The sequence below is a fragment of the Numenius arquata genome, chromosome 1 (genome assembly GCF_964106895.1).
Source record: "Numenius arquata chromosome 1, bNumArq3.hap1.1, whole genome shotgun sequence".
NCBI lineage: Eukaryota > Metazoa > Chordata > Aves > Charadriiformes > Scolopacidae > Numenius > Numenius arquata.
In genome coordinates this window covers 134,663,937-134,678,188 of record NC_133576.1, presented here as the reverse complement: position 1 = coordinate 134,678,188, position 14,252 = coordinate 134,663,937, and the positions used below count along the sequence as shown (strand labels likewise).

At 42.8% G+C, this 14,252-nt stretch overlaps 1 protein-coding gene across 4 annotated transcripts in view; it reads left to right on the top strand.

Moving 5' to 3' along the window:
- Positions 1-14,252, top strand: part of PICALM (phosphatidylinositol binding clathrin assembly protein) — a 73,046-nt gene that overhangs the window by 51,087 nt on the left and 7,707 nt on the right. For 2 of the 4 annotated variants that reach the window (XM_074152813.1, XM_074152793.1), the window contains exons 13-18: positions 4,507-4,614; positions 5,533-5,664; positions 5,754-5,784; positions 6,606-6,705; positions 10,368-10,427; positions 13,102-13,206. In XM_074152813.1, the coding sequence (XP_074008914.1) occupies positions 4,507-4,614; positions 5,533-5,664; positions 5,754-5,784; positions 6,606-6,705; positions 10,368-10,427; positions 13,102-13,206 (536 nt within the window). Of the gene's footprint in view, positions 1-855; positions 940-1,287; positions 1,369-4,506; positions 4,615-5,532; positions 5,665-5,753; positions 5,785-6,605; positions 6,706-8,212; positions 8,237-10,367; positions 10,428-13,101; positions 13,207-14,252 lie in introns of all 4 variants that reach the window. The other 2 variants (XM_074152783.1, XM_074152803.1) reach the window with 2 other exon arrangements.

Genomic DNA, 14,252 nt, shown 5'->3' with positions numbered 1-14,252 from the left:
AACCGCACTAGAACTGATCACGAATGAATCCAGACTCTCATATCAAAGAGATATTTGATCTCTCTGATACTTATTAACAGAGATAAAGAGGTCTCTTTAGAGATATTCATGCCACCTGCACTTTGTCATAGAATCATAGAATGAGTTGGGTTGGAAGGGACCTTAAAGATCACCGAGTTCCAACCCCCTGCCATGGGCGGGGACACCTTCCACTAGACCAGGTTGCTCAAAGCCCCATCCATCACATCACCTTAGCGAACTGGTTTATTAGTTTGCTTTTCGTTAGCAGAGAAGGAAAGCAAGGCAAGATCTTCAAGCCCAAGAACTCTTGCTGTGAACTTCTCTCCACAATTCCCAGGGACGATGAGCTGGTTGAGGCAGTAGTAGACAACTCCTTCAAGCTGCGTAATAATCTGGCCAATGCTTCCAATCAGTCTTTCCCACGCTTCCAATAACATTTGTATGGCTGCATGTGAATGTACAATGATCATTTGAGGTACAGCTTTTTTTTAGTTGGGTTGTTGTGCAATCAGATTGCTCTGTGTAATTTGTTCTGCAGTCATACAAAAAGTTGTGGCAGTGCAGGGCTGGGAACAAGGAGCCTGGTGGGGTTTTGTGGCTCTCGCTGATTTGTGTAGTGCCATCCCACAACAGCCTCAAAGGCACTGCACATGGATGGCATCGATGTATTGCCTTCCCTTCCAGTGTCTCATTCTCTAAAGATACAGCTAGAACTAAAGTGTGACCTCCCGACAGGTTGATATGTGACGTGTAAATGCAGCTGTAGCTGTAGTACAAACAAGATGCTACGATTACGTGAATGTGGGCTTTAAATAACTCTTTCTGGTTCTTTAGATCGTTACAATCCATTTACTGAACTAAATCCCTTTGTGGCAATCAAATATGAATCCACTATTGGGCTGTATCCTTATGCTTCAGGTATAAGAAAAATGCCCTGAAGCTTTTACACTCATTTCTTCAAGAGTGTAAAACATGGCATTTGGTTTAAAAAAAAAAAAAAAAAAATATTTTTCCTAGTGTAGCTGTAAGCTTGAAACTGTGCTTTCCCCTTTTGTGTTAGTAATAATGTAAACTTGTTTCTTACTGTATGTCTGATGTGTATTGACTTCATTCCATTGGTTCTGTGTTATTAGAATGTATGTGGATGTAGAGTGACCTGAAATTAAATTTTTGAATAGTGGATAAACAGTGTATCTTGGTTCTCTTTCTGTAACTCTCCCTCTTCTCCTTTCCTGGCTTTCTCTCTCGTGTGATATGCCTGATCAGATTCTTTTTGTGGTCCTCAAGCTTACCCTAATGCTTCTCATTTCCGCAATGAGCCTTCTTCTGTAGCTGGTCTATTTGGAGGTAGGTAACGGGAATCAGCCTTACCACAAACACAGAAATACAATGTCTCGTGTGCCTAGAACCAGTAGGTGTGTTATTGGCTACAGAAACGCATTATTATAGCGGCTCCAACTCTTATTCATGTGCTTGTGCTAGGTGTGTTGTCACAAACGGTATATATTTTTTCAGTTTGTGCTAACCTAAGGCTTATTTAACCTAAATGTGAAATGAGTATCTCCCCATTTCAGGATCTCTTGTGGTTTACATGCTGCTACATACCACGCAAAAGACTTGCATGTTATGAGTATCTTCACATCTTACTCTCCTCCATTGCTTTTAAAATAAAGGGATTGGGATGTTCTTGCTGCTTATGGCATTTTTGTTGATATATTACTCTTAAACAGTGCACTAAACTAGTACATTGCGACAGAACGTGAGAAAGAGCTATCCCCTGCATTAAATTGCTGGGTAATCATTCGTGCAGCTGTAACATCTGTCTAGTAAACCCGTACCGGTGCTGGTATCCCACCCTGACAGTTGCTAGATGGGCTCCAGGCCATGACAGATGATAATCTGTCTAAGCCAGGTTGAACAGAGTGTGTTGTTCCTGTGCAAGGTTTAGGAATACTTTCAATGAAGTGTCCAGCTTTGGAGTCCTCAGCACAAGAAGGACATGGTCCTGTTGGAATGAATTCTGCGGAGGGCCACAAAGATGATTAGGGGGCTGGAGCACCTTGCCTGTGAAGATGGGCTGAGAGAGTTGGGATTGTTCAGCCTGGAGAAGAGAAGGCTCCGGGGAGACCCTATAACGGCCTTCCAGTACTTGAAGGTGGCCTACAGGAGAGATGGGGAGGGAGTCTTTATAAGGGAGTGGAGCGATAGGATGAAGGGTAATGGTTTTAAACTGAAAGAGGGGAGATTTAGATGAGATACTAGAAAGAAATTCTTCCCTGTGAGGGTGGTGAGGCACTGGAACAGGTTGCCCAGAGAAGTTGTGGATGCCCCATCCCTGGAAGTGTTCAAGGCCAGGCTGGATGGGGCTTTGAGCAACCTGGTCTAGTGGGAGGTGTCCCTGCCTGTGGCAAGGGTGGTTGGAACTCTGTGATCTTTAAGGTCCCTTCCAACCCAAACCATTCTATGATAAATGGTTTGTAAAAGAGTTAGTTCTCAAAAGCACCATAAAGTCACATTGTGGCTTAGTGTCTTAGCATAGAAATAAGCTAGAGTTATCTAACAAAAGGTTAAATGTTACGTATGACTCCGTGTCCAAAAGCAAGATGTTTAGTTTCTATCAAGTCTTGTTGGTTTATTCTCTTGAAAGAACTCTATTAAAAATGACCTTTGCACCTTTCAAAACACCCCTGTGAGACGCAGTGCTCTGGGCTGGTGGCTGATACCAGCCGTAGGATTTGATCTTTTCCGGAGGCTGACCCAAAGGAGCCCTGTCTGTTATTTTGTCTTCTGGCTCATCTTATCTCATTAGCTTCTTAACGCTTGAAACTTCCTAAAACTTCAGAGCAGGAAACTCAGCTTGTTTCAGTTTAGGCCATTTTCTAAAGGAAAAGATGAGCTATCGAAAGTCAAGTTTTCTGTTGGTACAGGCACGGTTTTAAGAGTTGCAGGACATCCCATCACAGGAGCTCCCATCCGCAGTGCAGTCTCTGAAATGGCTTGGTACAACCTGATGGTGTATTTGTCATAAAGATACTCATTTTGTTCCCTCGTTTAGTTACTCCTTACCTTTCCCCGCATTAACTGCTTCCCATGTCTTGCTGTATGCTCTTTCCTTTCCTTTGTTTTTAATGAAACGTACGTTGTTTAAATTCTTAAGAGATGGCTGCTTTGAGTTATATGTTCCTTTAAGACAAATAGGAAGGAACAGGTAATCCAAATTTATTTTTTCTGTGAAGTTTGCATTCAAGGATAACATCCTATGGTTATTAATTTTCCAGGTAAAGTGTGACTTATTTCAGGTAAACATTAGGGTTGAAAGGAGGTGCTGTCACAGCAAGCTAAACGAAACCCAAGAAGTCTCCTCGGTCAGTTATTTCTGCTCGCTGCAGTGTTTTACCGCTTGAAGTATTTGTGTTGCTTTTATTTCTCCGCAGCATCAACATTTCTGTTAGAAAGCAGAAGAGCTAGTTCTCAAGATGGCATTATTTTTTTGGGGTGCTTTTCGTATAAAGGAATGATGACTTGTGTAATTGCCCGACTATCACGGTGTTGTACACGCGCACACATATGCATGACTGGTGTGCGTGATTGTATGTAACATTAAAAAAAAACTCTTTTGGAAATAAATCGATATTCACTTCCACATTACTGAACCATCAACTTAATACTGCCTAAAATCATAAGCAATGCTTTATGCTGCCATAAATTTTTGAAGCATTGAAAAAAATTGTGTATTTGGGGAATGTGTATAAGCAGATTACATCTGCTTTACAGATACGTGGGAGGAGACAAATGGAGTAAGGTCAGACAAGAGTGGGAATTAAAACTTGGCTTTAACTCCCCGTATCTTGCCATAATTATTAGAAACTTAACTGCAAAGCGTGGTCTCCCGCAATATGTGTGTCCAAAAATAACAAAGCAAACATTATAAAACCTATTAGGAGTACAAGCGTCTAATCAGAGGCATTAGTGCTTGTCTTGGGACCATACGGATCTTGCTCCAGTTGTACATGGGAGCTGCTCAACTGATACGAACCGTGGAGGGAATAACCTTCAGGCAGGTCATCTTGAAACAGAGTCTGTACCCAGCCAGCTGCTTTTCCTGGGGAAGCAGGCGATTGCTTTCTCAGTGAATTTGTTGTAGTTATTTGGTAAAAGGCTAAGGATGATGTGAATAATAGTCCAGAGATTTAGCAACTGGGGGGCAGAGGAGTGTCTTTTATGGCCCATCTGCCCAGTTTTTGAGACAAAACCTTTCTTTGGAGGAAGAACTGCAAATAAGCTTCAAATAAACTGCTTCCAGCTCTTTCTCTTACGTGCTTCTCGGTCAGGGTGTAACCTGTTTTTTTGAGGTATTCCTTAGTCTTTCTGCAGTACTTAAATAATCTACATATTTATTTGGCTTGTCTTGCATAAAGAAAGTGGATTCATGGGAAATGCTTTATAAAACATTCAACTTCTTTCTTTTTTTTTTTTCCCCCACAGGGTTCACTCCATCTCCTGTTGCTCAACCGCAGCCATCAGCTGGCCTTAATGTTGACTTTGAGTCTGTGTTTGGAAACAAATCTTCTAATGTTGTCCTAGATTCTGGTGGTAAGACACTTACTAAAGTAGATGATTTATGTCCTGCAACTTTTTTTTTTATTTTCGAGGTATAAATCTCTTAATCTGTATTTACTGACACCGCTGGGACAGTGTTCCAGCTGAAGGGGAGAAAGATGACTTTAAAAGGCCAGTAGCAGAATTTTTTCATCCTGTTTTTCTTTGGTAATCAAATAATTCTCCTTTACGCTATTTCAACGTGCACCCTGCTGAAATGTTTACATTGATTTCCTTCACTTAAATATTTTTTTGCATTCGACCTTCACACAGCGAGGAGCCTTTGTTTTTACATGCTGTCAAGTGAAATGAAGCCTGTATTTGTAGAGCGTGGTCAGAAGACGTAGAGCTAAAGTCACATCTTAATTTTATATTTGTGTGCAACACATTTTTGGCCCTTTGCCTACACGTTACTCTTTTGATTATTTTGGAAAATGATAAATTATCAAAAGATACACAATTAATTTGGATTGTAGTCATAGTTAGGACTCTTTCTGAGCATCTGGAAAGGAAATATTTTCTGGTCTTTTGACATTGGACTCTTGACGTCGGATTCTTTTTGGGCAAACCAGTGATCCGCTAAAGAGAAATAAATATGCATTTTTATAAGATTGAAATAATGTAGATATTTAATCTTTATTTTGATTTACGTTTTGATTGCGTTGCAAATCCATTCCATGTAAAATTGGTGTCACGTAGGTTAAACTAGGAAAGTGCAATCTCCTTTCTGTAGTAAATACCTACTTTATCAAGAGGCATAATAAGTTTTATCCTTCTTGTCTAGTGTATTACTACCAAGTTAAATTATTTGTATTTTAGCCATTGTCTAGAACTTGTGTATTTAATTGAATGTCATGACGTTCACGGGAGGCCAGTCATTCAAATCACTTATCTTCTATTTATCATTCCCAGGCTTTGATGAACTTGGTGGTCTCCTAAAACCAACAGTTGCCTCTCAAAACCAGAGTCTTCCAGTTGCCAAAGTACCGCCCAACAAACTAGTGTCAGATGATCTGGATTCGTCTTTAGCCAACCTTGTAGGCAGTAAGTATCGAACCACTAATGTGTAAATACTTATTTAATTATTTGACGTGAATAGAGTTTCAATAGTATCTTTTTCTACTTTGTGACAGATTTGGGCATTGGAAATGGAACTACTAAAAAGTGAGTACCCGTAATCATAAGTTGAGCATTTTGATTTTCTTGATAATAGAATTTTGTACAAGTACAGTTTGAAACCTGTGCGTAACACTGTAATGGTAACCTTCAGGGCACACTTGTGGTTGTACTTTGGGTTTTTTTTCATACAAGGTACAGTGAATTGTTGAGAGCTGTGGGAAGGTGACTGTAGGCTGAGTGGTGGTGACACTGGTAACAGCGGGCAAGGTCTCCTCTTGTCTCCGATTCCTTCCAGGCTTTGTATATATTTAAGAAATGAGATCATCACAATGTTTCGTTGTAGCTGTAGGTAATCTCAGCACACCTTAAATACTTTGTGTGAGCTGGGAGTGCGCAGGGCTATGCTAAAGATCATGAGACTACAGCCTCTGACTTGTGGTTGACCTTTAGGGAAGTGGATTTTGAAGCAGGGTCAACATCTGCTCTGGCAGCAAAGCTGAGAATGTGATTGACGAATTTCAGGCTTATGGAGACCATCTACACTAACTCCAGAATCACTCAGAAATGGAGTATGCAGTTGCTTTTAGCTAAACTATCTCGCCCCAAGGAAAGTCAACTGGACTAACGTACCTCTACTGGGGAGCTTGACTGGGATTAGATAACGCTGAGGTGGCTCATGTTGATCATCTTGCATTACTTTTCCTGGCCAAAACAAGCTGTCGTGAGACCTTCTGTCATCTGTGCTAAATGAGCTGCTTCATTAACAAATGAACCCACGTTTCCAAGAGGTATATTGTTTATCTGAGGGAGTTCTGTAAGAAAATCTGTTGTTTTCTAACGATTCTTAAAAAAAAATTTATTTGAAGTGATGTAAACTGGACTCAGCCAGGTGAAAAGAAACTAACGGGTGGTTCCAACTGGCAGCCCAAGATTGCACCTACAACCGCATGGAACGCTCCAACGTTGGTAAGCAAATACTCGTTTTAAAATAATGAGTTCCCCACAACTTAGATGCGCGGGCTGATGTAGAATGGAGAAATTTGGAAGCGACCGATAGCTGCAGTAATAGGGTGGTAGAAAACTGAAGAAGCAGTCAGTTTGGGATGGGCACTGGATGGGTTTGGTTTCCTTAGCTGAGCGGTTCCAGTAAATAGTTTGGGATGTGACACAACACGTGCAGGTTTAGCGTTAACTTAGTAGTGTTTGACCAACCTCTCTCATGGCAAGACAGCAGCCTTTGAGTTTCAGTCAACCGATGTGAAAGTGGGAATTCCAGGGGGCACTTTGCAACCTACAAGAGAGTGAAAAGTATGTTCTTCAGGTGCAGTGATAGGTCAAGTCCGTATAATGTTACTGCTCAGCCTACAACGGGCCGAGAGATGAATCTTCTCATTTCCTCGTAGAGGCGTCCGTGCAGTGATGTGGGCTGTAGCTTTCCTAATGTATGTAACTACTGCTTTCCTGCCCCCACCTGTGCACTTGTTTTTAATGTGTGTCAGTTTTGGTGATCGACTTCATAGTATTCATCCTAGCACTGGCGAGGGTTTAGAGTGAGGGTTCGTAATTACAAGCCAAAAAAAAAAAAAAAAAAAATCAACAACCCAAAGAGGTTCAGAGTCTGTGCGAGTAGTTTTCACAATGTAACAGGACATTTCTGCATGTGAATCCTACTCGCCCTTTCCCCGAGGCCTCGCAGAACTGCACATGGACAGAACGGGTAACACATTCCCCCTGAGGATTGATTGCATCTGACTCTGCAACCGGCCGGGGGAGGCTGGATCCACAGCGCAGTAACAGAGCAGTGGGGATTTGGAAAGAGAGGTTTTTCTCCCTGGATCCACCGCCTCTTCCCCCGTGGGTCTCGCTGCACTCGCGTAGGGAGAAGGGTTTGGACCTTACCGGAGGGTGTGTAGGTGTTGAAGAAACCGTAACTACTCACCTGCTTTATTGACTGGTGGTTGGAGTTTCCTCATGTGCTTGAATCTGTTTAATAACTCATGTCTTGTACGTACATCTTCTTGTGATAAGTCATTACACTTGAGCTCTTATCATTTAGAGATGCTGTTGAGACACTGCTCTTCCTGTGAAACTGTTCTATTGACATAAAAACCTTGAAAAGGAAATAATCTATGGGGAAAAAAAAATATTTAGTTTTCGTCTGCTGGTCTATTTATTGTGGAGTTGCTGCTGCTTGCTAAATAAATATGCTTTTAAAATAAGGCTTTCTTGTCTTTGGAAAAAAGGCATATACCAAATAAATGGACTATGCAAAACAATTACAAACCTAATAACAGCGACAGTATCGCAGGTGTCTGTTGTCTCAGTCAATGACTTGAATTACAAGAACGTGTTGGGGTAAAACATTTAATGTATTTGTGAACTAAAATGCTCTCTGTGTATATTCCGTTGTGTAAGTATTTGCTTCTAATCCAGTGTTATTGCATTATGTAATTGTTCTCCCTGGGGAATACAGAATGGCATGCACTTCCCACAATACGTAAGTGAAACGACCCGCAGCCTCTTTGCAATCGACTGGGCATGCTGATATTAACCACTGCTCTTGCAGAATCTCATAACCTTCTTGCTATTTACACATTTCTCATTTAAAAAAAAAAAAAAAAAAAATATCTTTTGGTGTGCCAAAAAATCAAGCTTTTTTTTCCAAGCATCCACAAAACTCCATAGGTGGTCTGCAGGCTCTTGACTCGAATGATGGCATGGGAAATACCGAGATTATTTTTTTTCCTTCGCTTTTAAACTGTACCATTTGCTGCCGGAGAGCTGGGGTGTGTGTCTGGGCTGCCTTTAATGCACTTGGTGAATTTTGAATGAAGGTGAAAAATGTTTGTGTTTGAATAACTGCATGAAACCTCACGGGCTTCTGTCACACTTGGCACTTTATCCACATTTATGATAGATCTTGATTTTTATTTTTTTTTTTCTTTTAATTATTATTGTTTTATTTTAGTGGGGAGAGACCAATATGTCATTAATGCTCATTAAAAAAGCCAATCCATGCTGACAGTTTGCAAAGGGCAAGCGGTAACCTGTGCTGGCTCTCTGAGGAATGCAGCCTTTCCTTTCAAAGGATTTTGTTGTTTGGTTGTTTTTTTTTTTGCTTTATGTCAACAGCGATATTGGTCTTTCCCTGTAGCCTGTTCTTGTCGCAGGGTAACCCTGTAACTAAAGGACGGTAGGTCCATACTTGAGTACTCAAAAAATGAGTGTAGTCAGCCTGTGTTTGTGTGTGTGTAGGTGGGGATACACAAAGCAAAACAAACAAAAAAAAAAAAAAAAGGAATTTTGAGTTTAGCTTTGCCAGCTGTGAGGGATACATGGACAGTACAGTCCAGGTAATTCTCCATCGGGGAAATCTGTTCCGACGGCAACTGAAATGCCAGTGGCACTGGGTGCTATCTATGAAAAGGCAGCTGATACCTTAGAACTGAATTCAGCAGCAGCTTTGCTGACGTCCTGTTCTTGATGTTACAATTTCTCTGCTTTAATTAATCCAGTATAGTTAATATTTTGTCACTTCCCTTTTTTCTGTATCAATAATCTGTGTATCAAGAAATGCATACAGTCTTTGTCTTGTCAGGAATAGTAGTCCCCACAGCAACAGTATGAAAATTAGCCTGTGTTTTCTGAAAGGGGAGGCTGACAGGAGGTGGAGCGGATGGACAGCAAGTTACCAGAATATTATATTTATAAGCACCAATTTATAGTCGGGGAAAAAAAAACCCAATGTTGTTTATCTTTGTAAGAGTTAATACCAATTTATAAAGTGGACAATGAAACAGAACAGAGAACATGCTTAGGATACAAAGAACTGTCTTTAATGTATTTTTCTTTCTAAGTTATCAGCTGTGTTTTGTTTTTTTTTCTACTTCTGTGTTGCCAAGTTGTTTACAAAACGTAGCTTCACCCCAGGCTTTGTCTGTTGACAGCAATCTTACTGTCACTTCACAAAAGCTAGCTTAGGTTAAGGGTAACAGAAACCTATCTGCAAAGTACTAAGAGGACTTTTAACCTGTTCAAATTGGCTGCAGTAAGGGGGTGAGTGAGAGGGAACACAAGCTGGATAGTCACCTTAGAGCCGAGTTTATATGGAAGCACGGCAGGAGAATCCCCATCGTGTGTACGTTCTGGCTAAAAAGAAATCCTGTAACGTCAGCAGAACCAGTGGTAGATTGGTCTTTCAGTCTTCAAAATTCTCTCTTAAGGCTCCTTGTGCACCATTACTTCTGATTTTGGAATATAAGTAGATATTTCACAGGATTTAAAAAATGCTTCTGCTTCTTGAATATTTTCCTCTCAAACTTCTGTCTCGGACTGTGTCCTCTGAAGGGGTTGCTGAGAGAGTGGTTGTTCCGTTAAGTCAACCAGAATCCTGACAGGTTAAAAGCAAATTCATAATTACAGATTTGCCTAAAAAGCTTTGCTTAGGTGTTGTGTGCCGTCCGAATTGATTCGGATACGCTCTTAAACAAGGCTGCAAATCCTATTTATTCTTTGCTGTGTCCATAATGAGCTGAGCGCTGCAGTTGGCCCTTTAGAAAGCAAAGTCTTCCCCACGCGCGCGGGGCTGGTCTCGTCTCCTCTCAGTTCACCCCTGTTTCTCACCCCAGGCACCACCAGTAATGGCTTATCCCGCCACCACGCCCACGGGGATGATGGGCTACGGCATGGTAAGTGCAGTCCTGGCACTCGGAGACGTCGGTGCAGGGCGTCATTTCACTGCTTATAGTTTGGTAGCGGTTGTTTTTCTGAACTATTTTGCTGAAGACTGAATTTTACCTCCTATTGGTTTATTCTTCACCAATTCGTTAAGTCCCGGGTTTCACAACTACTTGAGCGGATTTTGTCTGGAACTTAACTCTGCTCTTTCTCGCCTCACTTAGTTTTTCAAAAACTTTTTAAAATTAAGGCGGTGTCTATTCTGGGTGGGCTTTATTGGTGTAGAAAGAAGTGTGTCCTAGAAGTAAGTGTATCGTGTGAGTGCAGAGAGATACATACACAACAGGAATGTTTTATGGGTGAAGCGAAACCTTCCTTAAACACTCGCTCCCAACCTCAGCGAAAGGTACCAGCAATGATCGATGCCGCAAAACTGCAGGTTTGTGACTCTGCTGGGTGCTGTGGTGTTGTTGAGGACCGTATCTCTTTAGAGACACACTGGTACCGCAAGGCTTTTGACATAAACTTGCTGCTTGTTGCTCTGAAAAGTTGTCCAAATTTTTGTTCTTGCCTCAAATTTTAAAATGTTTCTGAAATTCTATGCCTTGACTCTTCTTTGTTAGTGTGGGGTTTATGGAGCACAGCTTTGCTGGGTGAATAAAAGGAGAGAGAACTCTCTTAGAACAATTATTCTGTTTAATGGCTTGCAGATTAGTATAATAAAAATAAGCTAAATGTTTCATCATATAATCACATGAGGTTAATGATTTATAGTTCATATATGCTCAGTGAATGAACTGCAGAGTGGCCAACTGTGTTCTTGAGGGTCTTCTGGGAGAAAATAGTCTTCCCCATTACCCACCCATGAACTCCCATAGTAAGTTCTGTGCAAAGTCGTTCTGGTTAAATTACCATCAGCGTTGATTCAAACTGGATCTGCACAATTTTGCACTGGTGGTACTGGAAGCATTTTCTTAATTATTTTGATTCAGCAGCTGGGGAAGGTAACGTATGTAGTGTATAGAAAGTAATCTTGCTTTTTTTGTAAAGTGGCTTTGTAAAGTGGGGGTTAAATGCCAACGTGCAATAGAAACTGGAATTACTGGGAGCTATAGCTCTGTTATCCTGGGTTGCTGTTCTGCGTTCAGAAGCGTGTGGTGTCTGAGCAGAGGGGTGGGATGGGCTGTCTCAGAAGCACCAGTCAGCTGAAAACCTAGCTGGCTTGTTCAGCCTCTCTCGGGACATTTCCTGCTAGGAATCTCTGAAATATTGACCCATTTTACAACCCTTGCATTTAACTTTCCTAAGAGCAGTAGTAGGTACCATAGCTCTGAGCCCAGCCATTTTGAAGTGGCAGGGTTTTCCCTTGGGGAGGGCACACAGGGACAGGCAATTTCCTTTGAGCAACCTGCACTAGTGGGAGGTGTCCCTGCCCGTGGCAGGGGGCTGGAACTTGATGATCTTTAAGGTCCCTTCCAACTCTAACCATCCTATGATTCTGTGGTTCCCTGCCTGCTGCTTCCTTTGGCTTCATTTTGCCAGCAGTTACTTTTTTTGTAGGGTGTTTTCATCAGTGTTTCTTGAACGGGTTCATCATGTGATTGCCCAAACAGCTGCTTGCCAGGCTGGGAGGACAACCAGGATTAGTGCAGGAAAAGCTGTTTGGAACGGGGATGGGTTCAGTAGGGCTGCTGCCAGGTGTCAACCCAAGCCCGAAGGGAGTGCCAACAGCAGCACCAGGGTTGGGCATCTACCTAAAATAAATAAAACGTGACTTTTAAGACCATTAATATATGTTAAACCTTAATTTGGCTCAGGCAGAGTGTCAGTAACACTTCAGACACTGATTGCATAATGGCTTAACCTTAACTGTACACAGAGTTCTCAGTTTTCAGTTTCTCTTGAGCCCTGTGAGCTCTGCGCTGGTATCTGTAAAGCTGTTCTCGTGCTTTCGGCAGCAGAGAGGGGAGCGCTGTCAGAGCTGCGTTTGGGGAGCAAGAGAAACAGCACAAATGCTTGCGCTAAAACAAGTATTTTAGTGTTTCACATCTTTGCAGCAAGAGATTAAACTGGCTCAGTGGTTGTTGAGAGTATTTCTTTTAAAAAGGCTCTAATGTTCCTTTCTAGTAACCTTTATTTGCGGAATGTTGTAGAAAGATCTAACATGATTGCATGTATCACAGAATGGTTAGAGTTGGAAGGGACCTTAAAGATCATCGAGTTCCAACCCCCCTGCCATGGGCAGGGACACCTCCCACTAGAGCAGGTTGCTCAAAGCCCCATCCAGCCTGGCCTTGAACACTTCCAGGGATGGGGCATCCACAACTTCCCTGGGCAAACCGTGCCAGTGTCTCACCACCCTCACAGTAAAGAATTTCTTCCTAGTATCTAATAAATCCCCCCTCTTTCAGTTTAAAACCATTACCCCTTGTCCTATCGCTCCACTCCCTGATAGAGTCCCTCCCCATCTCTCCTGTAGCCCCTTTTAGGTACTGGAAGGCCATTATAAGGTCTCCCTGGAGCCTTCTCTTCTCCAGGCTGAACAACCCCAACTCTCTCAGCCTGTCCTCACAGCAGAGGTGCTCCAGCCCTCTTTTCACCCATTTACCATTTCCCTTTCTTTAAATACTCACAATGTATCATGCTGTGTGTGATTTGATGTTGTCTGGATTTTTTTTTTTGTAGCCGTCGCAGATGGGAGGCATTCCAGTAATGACACAGCCAACCTTAATATACAGTCAGCCAGTCATGAGACCACCAAACCCTTTTGGCCCTGTACCGGGAGCACAGGTGCGTATATTCCCGATAACTGGAGCTGGGAATGGATTACAGCTGGGTCAGTTTCTTTAAAAACATTAAGTGGAAGCTGTGTGCTTATGTGACAGCGTTTTGCGGGGGACAAACGGGGTGTGTGCAGCCTTTTAAGTCTGTGGCTGTTACAGATGGGTTTAAGAACACGGTATCAAACCTGGTGAAGCTCCAGCCATGCGTGGGGTCATTGGTTCTGGTTGCTCTCTGGGAGCCGCGTGCCACGTTCAGCTTGTTTTAACCATTGTCTTCTCCAAAGCTCTCTGTAGAGCTGTACACTCCAGAGGGCTGTGCCGCCATCCAGCATGACCTGGACAGGCTGGAGAGCTGGGCAGAGAAGAACCTAATGAGGTTCAACAAGGGCAAGTGTAGGGTCCTGCACCTGGGGAGGAAGAACCCCAGGCACCAATATAGGTTAGGGGTGGATCTTCGGGAAAGCACTACTGAGGAGAAGGATCTGGGAGTTCTGGTGGATAGCAAACTGTCCACGAGCCACCAATGTGCCCTTGTTGCCAAGAGGGCCAATGGGATCCTGGGCTGCATAGGGAAGAGTGTGGCCAGTAGGTCGAGGGAGGTCATTCTTCCCCTCTACTCTGCACTGGTGAGGCCACAACTGGAATAGTGTGTCCAGTTCTGGGCTCCCCAGTTCAAGAGAGACAGGGAACTACTGGAGAGAGTCCAGCACAGGGCAACGAAGATGATTAAGGGATTGGAGCATCTCCCTTATGAGGAAAGGCTGAGAGAGCTGGGACTCTTTAGCCTGGAGAAGAGAAGGCTGAGGGGAGACCTTATCTATGTTTACAAGTACCTAAAGGGTGGGCTGAAGGATGATGGAGCCAGACTCTTTTCAGTGGTTCCCAGTGACAGGACGAGGGGCAACGCGCACAAGCTGGAACATAGGAAGTTCCATTTAAATATGAGGAGAAACTTCTTTATGGTGAGGGTGCCAGAGCCCTGGAACAGGCTGCCCAGGGAGGGTGTGGAGTCCCCTTCTCTGGAGATTTTCAAGCCCCGCCTGGATGCAGTCC